This window comes from Hyphopichia burtonii (assembly GCF_001661395.1).
Source record: "Hyphopichia burtonii NRRL Y-1933 unplaced genomic scaffold HYPBUscaffold_8, whole genome shotgun sequence".
Lineage (NCBI taxonomy): Eukaryota > Fungi > Ascomycota > Pichiomycetes > Serinales > Debaryomycetaceae > Hyphopichia > Hyphopichia burtonii.
This window is the reverse complement of record NW_017963735.1, coordinates 498,118-513,987: the sequence shown is the minus strand read 5'-3', so window position 1 is coordinate 513,987 and position 15,870 is coordinate 498,118. Positions and strand designations below refer to the sequence as shown.

The 15,870-nt window shown below is 35.1% G+C and overlaps 7 protein-coding genes across 7 annotated transcripts; 5 read left to right on the top strand and 2 right to left on the bottom strand.

Moving 5' to 3' along the window:
• Positions 1 to 437: 437 nt before the first annotated feature.
• Positions 438 to 3,552, top strand: THR1 (homoserine kinase; the record flags this gene model as incomplete). The annotated part of the gene is made up of 2 exons (XM_020219531.1): positions 438 to 1,484; positions 1,976 to 3,552. 2 exons carry the CDS (start codon positions 438 to 440, stop codon positions 3,485 to 3,487), a joined length of 2,559 nt encoding a protein of 852 aa, XP_020074333.1. The 3' UTR covers positions 3,488 to 3,552.
• Positions 3,553 to 3,686: 134 nt separating this feature from the next.
• HYPBUDRAFT_244153 (uncharacterized protein) lies at positions 3,687 to 5,484 on the top strand (the record flags this gene model as incomplete). The annotated part of the gene is made up of 2 exons (XM_020223327.1): positions 3,687 to 4,956; positions 5,038 to 5,484. The coding sequence occupies exons 1-2, from the start codon at positions 3,901 to 3,903 to the stop codon at positions 5,482 to 5,484; spliced, it is 1,503 nt and encodes a 500-aa protein (XP_020074332.1). The 5' UTR covers positions 3,687 to 3,900.
• Positions 5,485 to 5,723: 239 nt separating this feature from the next.
• HYPBUDRAFT_114158 (uncharacterized protein) lies at positions 5,724 to 6,101 on the top strand (the record flags this gene model as incomplete). Its single annotated transcript, XM_020219024.1, has 1 exon — positions 5,724 to 6,101. One exon carries the CDS (start codon positions 5,724 to 5,726, stop codon positions 6,099 to 6,101), a length of 378 nt encoding a protein of 125 aa, XP_020074331.1.
• Positions 6,102 to 6,235: 134 nt separating this feature from the next.
• On the bottom strand, positions 6,236 to 10,411 carry MHP1 (Mhp1p; the record flags this gene model as incomplete). The annotated part of the gene is made up of 2 exons (XM_020223326.1): positions 6,236 to 9,731; positions 9,810 to 10,411. 2 exons carry the CDS (start codon positions 10,409 to 10,411, stop codon positions 6,332 to 6,334), a joined length of 4,002 nt encoding a protein of 1,333 aa, XP_020074330.1. The 3' UTR covers positions 6,236 to 6,331.
• A 533-nt stretch (positions 10,412 to 10,944) lies between these two features.
• Positions 10,945 to 12,000, top strand: HYPBUDRAFT_158781 (uncharacterized protein; the record flags this gene model as incomplete). The annotated part of the gene is made up of 1 exon (XM_020222402.1): positions 10,945 to 12,000. The coding sequence occupies one exon, from the start codon at positions 10,945 to 10,947 to the stop codon at positions 11,998 to 12,000; it is 1,056 nt and encodes a 351-aa protein (XP_020074329.1).
• Positions 12,001 to 12,055: 55 nt separating this feature from the next.
• SRP54 (RNA-binding signal recognition particle subunit) lies at positions 12,056 to 13,738 on the bottom strand (the record flags this gene model as incomplete). Its single annotated transcript, XM_020220289.1, has 1 exon — positions 12,056 to 13,738. The coding sequence occupies one exon, from the start codon at positions 13,736 to 13,738 to the stop codon at positions 12,056 to 12,058; it is 1,683 nt and encodes a 560-aa protein (XP_020074328.1).
• Positions 13,739 to 15,347: 1,609 nt separating this feature from the next.
• HYPBUDRAFT_154079 (uncharacterized protein) lies at positions 15,348 to 15,844 on the top strand. The gene has a single exon (XM_020221887.1). It carries the CDS (start codon positions 15,442 to 15,444, stop codon positions 15,604 to 15,606), a length of 165 nt encoding a protein of 54 aa, XP_020074327.1. The 5' UTR covers positions 15,348 to 15,441; the 3' UTR covers positions 15,607 to 15,844.
• The last annotated feature ends 26 nt before the right edge of the window (positions 15,845 to 15,870 follow it).

Sequence of the window (15,870 nt, the reverse complement as noted above, 5' to 3'; positions counted from 1 at the left end):
GAATAACTGATCAGAGAATTGAAAAAGAAATAATCATTATTCATAAACTGAACCATATGAAGAGAGACAATCAGAAAGATTATAATTAGGGCTGGAAATGATATAGTTTTATAAGATTTACTTTAAAAATTAACCATTTGAAAACTAATGAATAAATATATTTTCTATATTAAAATTAATTCTCCGTTTCAACACTCATATTTATAATAGCAACAGAGTCCTAATTCTTTCCCAAGCTCTATATCGACATATATACTCCAAGTACTATTCTGCTTGACTTATTAAAACTAAAGTCTTTTGGTGCTTTGGTTTATTGGCCTCAAAACACCCGTACATATTAGGTCGTATGACTCAAACGGACAAAATCTTCGATGAATTTTTCAAAATCGACGGCATCAACAGATAAAGACTGGAATACTTCAACAGTACACTAGAGCATGTCCTTAAACCCATTCAGCATCAAAGTTCCTGCCTCCTCGGCCAATATCGGACCTGGTTTTGATGTTTTGGGGATCGGTTTGAACCTTTATTTGGAAATCAAGGTGGAAGTTGATCCAACCAAAGACACCTCCGATGATCCATATAACGCTAAAATAAAGTACGAAGGAGACGGTGCCGAGAACGTGCCACTTGATCTGGGTAAGAACTTGGTCACTCAAACTGCGTTGTATATAATGAGATGCAATAATATCAACAAATTCCCACCAGGGACTCATATCCATGTCACTAATCCAATTCCATTAGGTAGAGGTTTGGGTTCTAGTGGTGCAGCCATTGTAGGGGGGATAATGTTGGGGAATGAAATCGGCCAATTGAAGTTATCTAAGGAAAGAATGCTTGATTATTGCTTATTGATTGAAAGACACCCAGATAATATAGCAGCTGCCATGTTGGGTGGATTTGTCGGATCATACTTGAATGAATTGTCCCCACAGGAAACCCAAGATAAAAATGTTCCTTTGGAAACTATTTTACCCAAGTCAACCACTCCTAAGGAAAAGTACGAAACCAGACCTCCTCCTGAAAAAATTGGTCAATATTTACAGTACAATTGGAATAAGCAAATCAAGTGTGTTGCCATAATACCTAAATTCGAGGTCAAAACCGATGACTCGAGAGCAGTGTTACCTGAATCGTATACTAGACCAGACATTATTTTCAACTTACAAAGATTGGCCATATTGACTACTGCTTTAACTCATGAAACTCCAAACAACAAGTTGATCTACGAAGCCATGAAAGATAAAATTCATCAACCTTACCGTGCGACCTTGATTCCTGGCTTAGTTGAGGTCTTGAACTGTGTCACTCCAGACTCCAACCCCGGCTTATGTGGTATTTGCTTATCGGGTGCCGGTCCAACCATCTTATGTTTAGCAACTGAAGGTTTTGATGATATCGCTAAAACCGTCATCTCCATTTTCAACAAGGAAAATGTCGAATGCTCCTGGAAGTTGTTAGACTTGGCCTACGACGGTGCTACCGTTGACTATTAGACTAATTAGAATATAATATACACATATAAATTATAGATTGATTTCAATATTGATTGGACCTTCTTGTAAACTGAGTAAAACTCCATACATCCGCTAATGTGAAGAATAAACGATAATATTACCAGGAAGGAAGCCGAAGCTAATCCTTTGTAGGTTTATATATAGCATGGCAATGAAGACTGGGACACCAATCCATTCTGAATATGTGAATTCGATGGAAATAGCTTCTCCTTCTTTGATCCAATTAATTTACTTCATAGTAGATTACATAGTGAAGTAGCTTTACTCTAGATTTATATATAAATTATAAATAAGAATTAGATTAGGCTATTAGGTAACATTATTGCAGCAATTCCAGATTTACATCCGTACACCAGGAGAAATCACACTAAACAAAATCCTCCAATGAATTGACCTTTTTTTCTATTGGTCTTTGGTTTGTTTGAAACATTAACTCCAAGTAGCTCAATTGATACTAGGGACAAGGTAAGATGACCAAGTTATCAGATACATTCAGTGTGAGTGACTTGCAAACAAAAATAGTCACCGAGGACATCTTGGAAAGATCGTCTTCAAGACCAATATACCTTTCATCGGTTGAAGTTGTTGGAGGAGAAACTTTTTCAACTGATTTCTTTAAGAAATTACTATCACCACTTGTTGAGAATAGTGATTATACTTTAGGGGAATTAATCACCAATGTCAATTCCAGCTATTCCAAATTGGTTAAAACCGATGTGTTTAAGAATATCGGAGTATCATTACACTCGGATTATGCTTCCAAAATTCCATCCGACGTTAAAGTTTACAATAATGAAAAGTCTATACCTACCAAGGTTATATTTGATGTACAAGCCATTAACTTGAATACCGGTGAAGGGTTTTTCACCTTCAATAACGATGATAATTTAAATGTTAACTTGAATTATCTTAATAATAATTTCAACGAAAATGCAGAATTGGTCAACTTTGGAGTTAATTATAATCCTTATAAACCTAATGAACATTTGATATCAAATGGGAAGTTTATTGCCAACTTGAACAACCCATCTTTCAAATTCATCATTGACTTATTCAATACCAATCAAAATAATCAAGCCTGGCAACAAAATATGGAAAAATCTACTGGTGGATTAATTGGATTACAATATGTCAATACCAACAAATCTTTTGCCTTATTGAATGGTGTCTCCTTAGCCAAAAGAACAATTTACGATATCGGAGACGGTGCTTCTGATGACTTGAAATTTTTCGGAGGTGACTATTTGAAACTGTCATTTGTAAATCAATTGGTTTTAAGTAATTTAACCACTCTCAATAAAATCACCAATAATTTCCCAATCTTTGGTTATAAAGTTTTATTGTCTAACGAAATTAGTTCCAATCAAGAACACGAAAATCCAAATAACCAATCGGCATTCTTAAAATCAAATATCGGGTTGAATTTTTTCAAATCATTCTGGGATAATAAAATTACAACCCATTTCTTCAATGAAGCTGGGCTCATATATTCAACCGGCTCATCCAAAAATGAAAATAGCCTCTCCAACATTCATATAAGTGATCGTTTCTACTTAGGTGGTTTCAACTCTTTTAGAGGTTTCACAAGAAATTCAGTCAATACCAATGGAGGTTCTCAATTCTATAAATCGGGATTAACCGTCTTTGCTAAACTTCCTTCATTCATCTATTCTCCTCACAAAATATCTGCCACCAACGTTGCTTCTCTTGAAGATGGTTTAGGTTACGAAGCAAATCCTTTGAGATTATACGCTACTGGTTTGGTCGGTAACGTCGCTGAAAACCTCTTGCTTGAGAAAAATAACGGAGTGGCCTCTGCTGGGGTTGGTCTCAAGTATATCAACCATTGGGCTAACTTTGATTTGGGTTATTTCATCTCCAGAAGATTTGGTAATGATCTTTCTTCTTCTGGTATTAAAGATGGTTTCCAATTCGAAGTCTCCATTGGAGGCTCAAACTCTTCCCTTTAAAATCGTAACGTTGTACTTCTTTATTTAGACTCTACAGATTCTAATTCATTCTCCTTCTAAGTTTGCCTATGTATGTAAGTTTATCATGTTTTCGTCGTATTCTGGGAAACTGTTACCAAAAAAAACGAAAAGAAAACGAACAAAAAAAAAACAGCTTTCCACAAAAAAATTAAGGCGCATCTAGTTTTCTATATTAAGCTTTGAATTCATATTGTAAAGCGGTTAAATATCGAGTTGGTTTATAAGAATAAACGATTGGAACGACAGTTGAATGATCCTTGTGCTATTTTTCCTTTTTTCAGCTTGAAATCTAATATAATCCATTTAGAGTATTCAGCAATCAAGCTAATTCGTGGGGCTAAAACGCAAAGCTAAGCCGTTAATCCAAGAGGAATTAGACATCAAGAACGAGAATGATAAAAGAAAATGAAATCATCTCTAAGGTGCTTCTCACGATAGCTCAATATAAGGGAAATGTCTCCAGTTTCAAGAACGCAATTTGTGAAGGGGAGTATACTCCAGATCATACGAAGAATTTCACGCGTAGCTTGATATGGAAGACATGTTTGATAACTGAAACGTTGAAAATCAAGGAATGGGATTCTAAATTGAGTGATTCAAGAGTCATTTATCATAAATTAACCAAGAATGAAGAAATGATCGTACCTTGGTGGGATCTTGATACCGATAATACGTATTATCAAACCAAAGAACTAGTTCGGAAATCTTCAGTATCAAGAAAACTGTCTCTAAGGCGGAAAGCTCCAATGAAGAAACAATCGCTTGTTCGTGTTAATGGCGTTGCTGATCCTTTAAGCTCTCAAACTTCTTTGGTTTCTGCTTCTCTGAGTCCAAGTAGTTCAAAAAGTGCCACGCCGGTACCTTCTTCGCTGAGATCAGATCCAGAGCAGGATTTGGAATTGCTTCAGAGTATTATCATGGACATTGATCGTATTTTCCCCGGAGATGAATTCTTTCATTCCAATAACCCACAATCACTCCCAGTTAAACGAGAATTGATTCAAATTTTATATGTTTGGTCTAAGTGTAATCCTCAAGTTGGTTATAAACAAGGAATTCATGAAATCTTGGGTTTGATTTATATCAATTTATATAATGAATCCATTCATATCCCTAGTACCAATACCATTTCCACTGACGACTTGAAAATTCTAAGTCTTTATGATATAAGGTATTTATCCCATGATATGTTCACCATATTTAATAAATTTATGATCCAAACAGGAATTGCTTCAAGATTTTACGAAAATGAGTCAGTCTTGTGGAAATCAATAGAAGAGTTCAATATAAATCTAATGAAGGTTGACCAATTAATTCATTATAATTTGATTACCAAATTGAAACTAGAATCTCAATTATGGATTATAAGGTACTTGAGATTGCTATTATTAAGAGAATTAGGTAATGATCATTCCTTGACCATTTTGCTATGGGATAAGCTAATTTCGGTCAATCTCAATCATTCTTCATCAAATCCTATCAGTGTTTGGAAAGATGACCAAACTGCTTCCAATACTATTAATTTAAAGTCTATTCCTGACCTAATCATCTTCATTATTATCATATTGCTCATTCAAATCAAAACTGATCTTATAACTTGTGATTTCAGTGAAAGTTTGTCTCTATTATTGCACTATCCAATCTCTGAAAAACAGTTCTGTGCATCACATATCAATAATATGTTCAAATACGCCGTTAAACTCTACGAGAAAAGGGACCAAGACTTGAAACTTTACGAATTGGGCCTTAAATTGAATTCAAAATATAATCCAAATCTAAAGATCCAAATGAGTTACAACGGTACCTCCCAAAGCAGGAAAAGCGGTGAATCAATCGGGTTCTCAAGCCCTTCTCCAAGCTTATCACCTGCACCTTCTGCTCCTAATCCTGACCCCAGGGCTGAAAAGATGGCATTTGAAAAATATAGACTAGAAATGAGGCTCAAGAAAAAAGCCCAATCCCTAATGAGACCATAACCTTCTCCTTTCTCTCAAATATATTTCCCTCCCATAACACATTCTCCTCTCATAATTCAAACTGGCTGCCAAAACGTAGTGTAGGACTTTTAGTATGGTATTTTGGTTGTGTGCAGGATTTTGACAAAGTATCAAAAATTTTCAACTCTGGAAAAAAATCATCAAAAGCTTGTAGAAAAAAATAAAAACAAGCAAACGCCATTCCTCTTCAACATACGAAGTGAGATCCTCTATTCATAATGGGTAAAAGAAAAACCGCCAGAAAACCAGTTAAAAAAATCAAGCAAACCTTGGACATTACCTTCACTTGTCTCTTTTGTAATCATGAAAAGTCAGTTATTTGTACATTAGACAAAAAGAACTCATTAGGTGAATTACACTGTAAGATTTGCGGACAAAGTTTCCAAAGTGCTATACACTCATTATCCCAACCTGTTGATATCTATTCGGATTGGATTGATGCTTGTGAAGACTTGGCTGAAGAAGCTGAAGCAAAAGGTGGTATTATTGATGATGGAGAAGACCAAAAAGAATATAGTGATGATGAGTATAACACTGGTGCTAGTAATAGAAAAGAAAAAGATCCAGTTTTAGACTCTGATGATGATGATTATTGATGATGATGGGTAATGAATTTTCAAATTGACTTTTGGAAGTCTACGGGTTAGATTTATATAGTACGTTTTCAAAGTACCTTCTTGTAGAGAAAAACTTCAGAAAAATAAAATAAGACAAAATAAAGTCATTAGATCATGTATTATAATATATATATATAAATGTTTTCATATAAATGACAATATAATGTAAAAAATATTATACAAAGTAAGTTTCAAATGTTAGAATTAAATTAGGCAAGATCATTCAATACTTTATCATATGCTTGGCTAATTGCGTCTCCCTGGTGAGGACTTTCAGGTGATGCTTCTCCCTCATAATCTTTATCCAGATCACCTTCATTTAAAGGTTCTTCAGAAACGGATTCTTCCATTTTTTCACTCGACTGATTATTCCACCCTTTCAATTTCGCTATCTTTTTCTGTATCTCATTGATATCTAGCAAGTGTCTGCTTTCTGCATATTTGTTATTGGTGAATTGGTCCTTTCCATCACCACCACAATAACACTGACTTAATGATATACCTTTTTCTTTTAATATTTCTAAAACATGGATAATCTTATCTAAATCAGCAAAATCAACACTCATCAATTTTTCTCTAATTTCTTCTCCGGATAATGATTCAAATGACTCAAATAATTCTTTTTCGTGGAAATCATGAAGTTTCAGGAGCTTCAAAACTGACCCTTCTTCTCTGTTAAGATTATTCAAACTTGTCTTCGATTGAGACCTCGATAAAACTAATGGTGAACTACTGTGCGGTACTCCATTTGTATCTGACACTGGTAGATTAGTATTCAGGCTCTCATCTTGAGATAATTGAGCCATTTTATACTTATTATTCTCGTCCTCTGCGGCCCCTAACATAAACATCTTAGAAGTACTTTGAGGTTCATCTGCTGCTAATAAAGAGTTATCAATTAACTGTAAACCTTTTTCAATTGATGAGTCAATGAATACAAATCTTATCAAAGTTTCTTTACCTTCTAAGTTCAATTCATTATTCCATTGAAGTTTGAATAATTCATTCATAGTTTCTTTCAATTCACGACGGATGGCACGAGCCTTATTGATGAATTTAACAACTTCTGGATCCTTCAAATCCAATTTATCCTCAGCTTTCTTCGATAGGATATTATTAAGTTGCTCTGTTAATGAAGAGCTCAAAGTTTCTTCCTCTAAACGCTCATTAGCTTTATGGCCATCGCCTGATAAGTAAAGTAATCTTTCCATATTTCTCATGGTATATAAACCAATTCTTTCCTTGAATAGATCTGGGAAGTTTTCATAGTCACAATCCAAAGTAATCAAGGTCTTTGAATTTTTCAAAGCTTGGATTAAAGCTGATCCAGCAACTAAATCCATTTCATTACCGTTAACTGAAAAATAACTCAAGTTCTTACAAAATGGTAATACTTTAGCAATGGATACCAATGCTTGTGAACTTAAATTGTTATTTTCCAAATGTAAACGAATTAACTTGGGAAACAAAGGTATCTTTGATGAAAAATAACTCATTATTGAATCTTGTGATAAATCAGATTTAGAAGAGGTATTTGATTTATCACTATTACTTTCAGAGTCTATGGAAGAGTCTGGATTAAGATTTGGGGTATTTGAAGTACTTATTGATCCAAATAACCTTGCATTATTTGAAAGATCCAAATATCTCAATAATGGAAATTTCATGATGATACATTCGAAAACCTCTTTAAATGTATCTGAAAATCTTAAATTAGTTGCATTTAAACTCATAAAGCTTAAAGATGAATTAGAAATCTTCTTCTCAAAACGAGGATCTCTTTTTATTTCAAGTAAAACATTCAAGTACTTGGTTGATGAAAAATCGTTATAACCCATATCGACTCCTCTAACAAAGTCAAGATATAAATAATGGTCATTTATTATTTTCAATTGGTTGGCCGAAAGCTGATTATAAGCCAAACCTAATCTATTAGTTTTGATAGCAACGGCATGCTTGATGAATTTTTCAAAAATGTCCAAATCAGTAATGCAACAACCAGTTAAAATAAGTTCTTCGATACCACCACGAGCTATGATAGTGGCAGTGAAAAGAGACCAATCCATATCTGATCTATTTTCACGATTACACAACATTCTTTCCAAAACTTCCTCTTTCTTTTTCTTATCTTCTGGCTTTCTTTTCTTTTTCTTCAATAAGTTAACTGATAATGAAGGACATTGAGTGATATCTAATTTGTTTAAAACTGTATTTCTAGATAAAAACCAGCATAATAATGACCAACCTTCATGGTCAATTGGAGTGTTACGTAAACTTATTTTCTCTAATTGTTTCTTAGCACTCATGGCACTAAGAATAATTTTGAATTGTTCAAGGGACAAGCTAACCCCATCTAATGAGACACAAATAACAGGAGCTATTCTTAAGAAATCTGCGAAAGTTTGAACTTCAACCATGGTTGGAGTTGGGTTTCTCAATTGTAATATTGGCAAAGGGGCCATTGAACCTTTTGGAATTTGCTTTAAGATAGCTGGAATTGGTAAAATCTCTCTTAAGTGACAACAACGAGTGTACATTAAATCGAGGGCCATTTTCTTTATGGGGACGCTGTAACTAGAATTTCTAGTTTGATGAATCATTGGTTTATCAATTGCAATCAATTTTGCGTGTTTATCGATTGCACTATCCTCTTCATCATTATTTGTATCATCAGGTTGTTCAGGAGCAGATACTTGATTTTCTTTTTCATCATGTTTGATCAAGCCTAATGCACCAGTTCCACCAACTACCAAACCACCACCTTTGCCCATTTGAGACTTTTCAATTGCAATTTTATCTTCTTCTGTTAATGGGTTTATCCTTACATGGCCGTTAGGATCGATTTCAACATTACCCTTTCTTGGAGTTCTAGAAGGAATCTGTTGAGGAGGGTCAATTAAAAAAGTTGAAGAATGGAAAGCAACCCTTTTCAAAGGTTTCAAACCGTTAAACTCGGTAGAGGCATCTTCCGTTGAAGAAGAATCAAGCAGGTTCATTTGAGAGTTTGAAGATTCCAAGGAAACACGTTGCTTATCTGCATTTGATGGTTGTGCAATATTTGAGACACTACGTCTTTTCAAAAAGGATGAGAGTCTGCTGGAAGTTGAAGGGGCTTCATTTGATTCATTATTATTTGTATTATAAGTGGCCGAATCAAAAGGATTTTTCAAAGCACTAGGTAAAGGAGACTTGGAAGGGTGTTCTGGAATGGAATTTTCGTCAATCTTCTTGCAAGGAGAATGAATGGACGTAGCAGAAGAGCGACGGGAAGATGCCGAAGGGGTACGGTTTAGGTCTCTTTGTTGATAGAACTTAATATACTCATTCAACTTAGGGTCTATATTCGAGTTATCTCCGTTATAATTAGGAGTCGAGGTTGATCTAGTTAATCTCAAATCATCATTACATTTAGGACCAGGTCCAGAGACTGGACCACCCCCACTATTCAATTTTTTCAATCTGAGTTCATAATTATCTTTGAAAAGCATTGGCTGGGACGAAGATCTTTGACGATATTGGCCAGTTGAAGATTTTTCATTAACTGGAGCACCAGCTTCACTATTTGATCTATGGAATTTTCCCTTTAATTTTGAGAAAAACCCGCCGGCGCTACCACCACCATTAGACTGGCCCGTACTGCCAGAGCTATTGATGCTAGTTCCTGAAGTTGCGCTCCCAATACTAGACACGCTACCCCTTCTTCTTAAATTCGAGAAAGTATTGGCGGTAGAGTCATGGTCCTTCTCTTCCCCGATATCTTTGGCGGATACGAACTCTTCTTGTATTGGAGAAATTGACGGTTTGGTTTTCGCCAAGTTATGATCATTAGTATTCGAAATATTAGTGGTTAAATGTGAGCTTACTGGCGAAAGTGAGGTATTAGATTTCTTCTTAGATAGTTTTTTGGCATCTTTATCCTCTTCTTTAGCTTCGCTTGGTTTGTCATCCAACGAGCCACTTCGAGAAGGCAGGGCTTTGAAGTCTCTAAGAAACCAGTCGACATCAGTACTTCTCACTCCTTGGAGATACTTATCAACATCGCTTTCCAAAAGGTCTCTTATGGCGTTCAAGTCAAATTGATGGTTGGGATGGTTGGCAGCAGCTGCATTTATAGCATCAATAGACTTCGGAACCTCGTCGGGATTGTGATCCGTCACGTATTTAGTACTACTCAAGGTAGTATTACTCTTATTTTTGGGTAAGTCTGAAGTCGGAGCATTAGTATCAACATCTGAGCTTATCTCCTTACTCTCGGTGGGTGTCTGAGAGCCTTGGTTTCCCACTGACATTGCCAGATTGTTACGAATCTCTGCACTGAATATATAACGACTAGCTCCTCTACCAGAAGTATCAATTGAACTTAAACTATAAGGATAGATGGGCTTCCCCGTGGATTTTGCCAAAACTTTATGTGAAATCAGTTTTGTTAGCCGTGAGAAATTGACCCGCACCTACGTTTTGTCCTGTTTTTTGCACTGGTTTTGTATGTTTTCGCTTTTGTTAGTGAGAAAGAAAGCCAAATTAGATCAGCTGACCTTTGTTGAAGACAATCTAACTATGAAACTTACATGACCAGCTTGTAGTGAGTAGATATCAAACGGTTCTGCAGTTTGTACTAACGTATAATGGGAGATCTCTTTCCAGTTCAGAGTTTCGGAGATATATCGAAGAAGGCAAGTCCGTCTGAACGGAGCATACCAAATGGGGAAACCCAAGGTATAGGCCTATAACCAGACAAAAAGAATTGGTATATAAAGTTTGCAATCTTCTTTGGTTGGTTTGGCAATTGGTTTGGCAATCAGAAACCAATTAATAACAGAACATGGCACCTTTAAATCCCCATCCAAATCATGCAATTGCTAATTATTCGGTACTTGTCACTGGGCTGACTGGGTACATTGCACAGCATTTGGTTAAATTATTGATTGCAAAAGGTTATAAAGTTATTGGACAAGTCCGTTCTAAAGAAAAGGGTGAGAGATTGAAAAGTAACCTCGGGTCAGATAGTTTTAGCTATGAGGTTATCCAGGGATTGGAGGTGAAAGGAGCGTTGGATCCAATATTGCAAAAACGTAAGGATATTAGGGCCATTTTCCATACTGCTAGTCCGGTTTTATTTGAGAGTAAAGATGTTTACAATGAAGTTTTTGTACCGGCAGTGGAAGGCACTAAGAATGTACTCGAGTCGATTTATTTGCATGCTCCACAGGTTAAGAAATTGGTTGTTACTTCATCTTTGGCTGCGTTAGCATCTTATGATCAAAATATGGACCCAAACTTCATTATTGATGAAACAAATTATAATAATACTACAATGGAAGAGACTTTGAAAAATGGATCCAATGGTTATTATGGAGCTAAAACTTTTGCTGAAAGAGCAGTTTGGGATTTCAAAAGGAATAAATATCCAAATTTTGAAGTCACAATGATTATGCCTTCATATACGATCGGGCCCCAAGCTTTCGATAGTGAAGTTAATGGGAACCAATTAAACACCACCGCCCAATGGGTAGCCGATTTATTGAAATTAAAGCCTGAAGATCCAATTCCTGGGTTTCTTGATAGCCAAATTGACGTTAGAGATATTGCCAGAGCTCATGTAGTTGCTTTGGAAAATCCAAATACCAATGGTAAAAGATACTTCATGAGATTATCAAGAACCAATATGCAACAGATCCTTGATATCATTCATAAACATTTCCCTAAGGAATTTGGCCATTTGCCAAAGGGTAAACCAATAACTGATTATTATAATGAGATCTTTGTTAAAGCTGCTTATATTGATGATACTGAAACCAGGAAAATCATGGACTTTGATTATATCTCTTTAGAACAAACCATCATTGATACTATTAATCAAATATTACGTACAAAATAATAAACTATATTACATTATATATGGGTATATATATATATATATACATATTTGTAAATTACATTCCCATACCACCAAATTGTTGCATCATTTTCTGCATCATACCTGGATTTTGCATCATTTGTTGAGCTTGTTGCATCATACCTGGATTTTGTCTCATCATTTGTTGAGCTTGTTGAATCATTTGAGGATTGTTCATCATGGATGACATGTCTGGCATACCACCAGCTCCTGGAGCACCACCACCACCACCGCCAAACATTTTCATTGCTTGTTGCATGAAATTTGGATTTGACTGTGCTTGTTGCATCATTCTTTGCATACCTGCTGGTCCTCCACCAACACCTCCTGGTCCGCCAGGTAATCCACCGGCACCAGCCATATTTTTGGTATTAACCGCCATAGTACTCATCATACGTTGTTGTTGTAAAACCATTTCAACTTCAACAACCGAACACCCACTACCTCTTGCCACACGAACAATACGTTCGGGTTGTTCAGTGAAAATATATCCATCACTATCTAATTCTTTTGAAGTCATAGAATCCATTATATAAATCATATTTTTTATTTTAGAACTAGTTTCTTCTTCACCAACTTGAGACATTATATTAGACATACCAGGAATCATTGAAGCAATATTTGTTAAAGGACCCATCTTCATAAAATTATTCATTTGAGTTTGAAAATCCCTCAAGGTAAATTTACCTTCTTTAATATTTTCAATTGTTTTCTTATGACCTTCATCATCTTGTAAATTTAAACCTTGAACATGTTCAATTAATGATTGAATATCACCAATTCCTAATAATTTTGAAATGAAAGAAGTTGGTTTAAAAATTTCTAAATCGCCAACATGTTCACCAGTACCAATGAAAACAATTGGAGTATTTGTAGCAGCAACCGCCGATATAGCACCACCACCTTTAACATGGCCATCCATTTTAGTTAAAATAATTGAACCAAAATTAGCCGATTCTTTGAAAGCTTTAGCTTGTAATTCGGCAGCTTGACCTATAGAACCATCTAAAACCATAATGGTTTGATTTGGCTGAATCATATTACCAATTTGAATCATTTCATCGAATAATGCTTGTTCTTGTTTATGTTTACCAGAAGTATCAACAATTATAATATCAAATTTATCTTGTTTGAATTTAGAAACCCCTTCATAAGCAATTTTAACTGGATCGGTCTCTAAATATGAACCATAATAAGGAATTGAAGATTTTAATGCATTTTGTTTTAATTGATCAAAAGCACCAGCTCTAAAAGTATCAGCGCAAACTAATCCAATCTTATATCCTCGTTTCTTATAATATACAGCCAATTTGGTACAAGAAGTAGTTTTACCAGCACCTTGTAACCCAACAAACATTATAACATGGGATGATTCTTTTGATACAATTTTTTTACCATTTTTTCTTTTAGTTGTTGATGAATGATTTAATTTTTTAGGCTTTGGAGGCTCTTCATTTGAATCAACTAATGAGCATAACTCATCATAGACAATTTTTTGTAATTTCTTCTTTTTATTGGTTAAACTTTCGTCGTCGTTAATATTTTTAGATAATTTTGCTTTTATGTTATCTCGTAATTTGGCCACTAATTTAATATTAACATCACTTTCTAATAATGCGGTACAAATTTCCTTAATGATCGATTGCAATTCATCCTGTGAACCCGAATCCACACTCCCCAATGCGGTTCTTAATCTAGAACCCAAGTCTGCTAAAACCATGTTTGATGAATGTTATAATTTAAGATTGATTTAGTCGGTGAAATTAATTTTTAAAGAAAAAAAAAATCAAAAAAGGTCGTGTGAGGGTAAATATGTTGATTTTTTCAAATTTTCAACTTTGATATCAAGTTGATCTTCTTCTTCTTCAACTGCTCTTGTTGATCTCTTGTTGACACCAGTGTTCATCCGGGGTTATAATAGTGTAGACCTTGTCTATACTGAGCCTTGTCTATACGAGCTTGACGGGAGTTGCGAAGTCGTGATCTAAGCGGTAATCTCTAATCAAAGTAATGTTTTTTTGGATCAAAAAGAAAGATGTAAAGATGCAAAAAAGAAGAGTCTACAGCACGATGGTTTCCATTATGGTCTCCCACTAACGTACTCAGCATCGCTCTCAGCAGCTTAATAATTATTGATCGGACGGGTAATCATGCTTTATGCTGGATATGGCCGTAGACGTCGATTTTTAATTCGGGGTCTTTATGTAAACGGTTATTTGAGGTTGATAAAAAGTTGATATTTCAAAACAAATTTCAAATTCAAGTTTTGAAGGATGAAACGCAGACTAGTGTTTTGATGTAGGCTTTCTTGTTTGTATTTTGGGCTTATTTTTGTGAAAAAGCAAAATTAATTGCATAGAAGAAGAATTTATCGGGGCATGTAGGCAGATCATACTTGATCGTTTACATATCTGTATAGAAACACCCACATAGCATTATTTAATATCGAATGATGATTTTGTTATCAAAGGGAATAACTTATTGTAACCAATACTAAAGGATATGTATGGAATTAATCCTCAGTTATGGATTAGTATCTGACTAATACCATTTATGCGAGTGTTATGGTCATACAAGAACCTATATCTAATACCCGTAGATATTGGTGGTTGATTATAGGTCTGAGCTATTGGTCAGATACGTAACAAGTTATGGAGCGGAATAATTTATTATATAGATTAATCTTTTTGCTGATATCAACCCTAATATAACAAGAGCCAAATATTAAGTTTATATAAAATGTATATTACCGAATCACTCTTCGTGGGCATCGTCCATACTGCTCTTCATGGGCATCGTCCATACTTCTATCCATAGGAACAGTCACGGGTCCACGCTCCACGAAGAGCCATGAAAAGAATTTTCCATTACCATGGAATTACTTACGTATTTGTATGATATCTGCCCGATGCCATTTCACAAAGGAAGTTTGTAACGTCTCTCTGTTAGACTTGATCTTGATGATGTATGTAATTGGTTTTGACATAAACAAAAAGATCAGTGAGGAATACTTGTTTTACTTATGCCATGTATTGTGTTATGTAGGTAGCTTATTGGTGTTATGGTTGCCCATTCTAGCAATGGTATTTACTAGTTAGATGCTTGTCTGAACTACCCACAGAGAAGACTGGTAACATTATACAACCATCTAACCGGCTTTCAATTTTGCCAACCAGGTTATATGTTAGAACTTCAAATTCTAGTTTATAAGATAATTAGAACAAAAATGCACTTGGACAAGCGGTGACAAGTACAAAAACAAATCGAAGAATGGGCTTGTAAGAATATCATCTCTTATGCTTATCAGCTGAACCATTGTAGACGATCAGTCGAATTCCTAAGCATCTGCGGATGTGTTGAGCCTTGGTCGCTGGCTGCAAATTCTCACCAGTTACTCGTATAGGTGAATTACTTGTATAGGCAATGATAATAATCACGCTCCACCAATCATCAACTTACTCAACTTACTCAACTTACTCAACTACTCAACTACTCAACTTACTCAACTTACTCAACTTACTCAACTACTCAACTTACTCAACTTACTCAACTACTCAACTTACTCAACTTACTCAACTACTCAACTAAGCACCCTTCAATACTCAACTATTACGCAAATATACTCGACTATATCTGCCAAATCAACCAATGACTCCACTACTCCACTGCTCACGCTCTAAATGATACAAAACAATACAATAAATGAAACAACGTAGCAGGTACAGGTTGATACATACATGGACAATGTACACGGTATACACGGTATCACCCACAATACTATCACGTTTGTTAATTTATTTATTTATTAATTATCAGTTAATCATCAATTCATTATCAGTTAATTACCAATTA

What these genes read in the sequence shown, in the direction of transcription:
- HYPBUDRAFT_154079 (XM_020221887.1), top strand. Translation starts at nt 15,442, where the DNA reads ATGATAATAATCACGCTCCACCAATCATCAACTTACTCAACTTACTCA.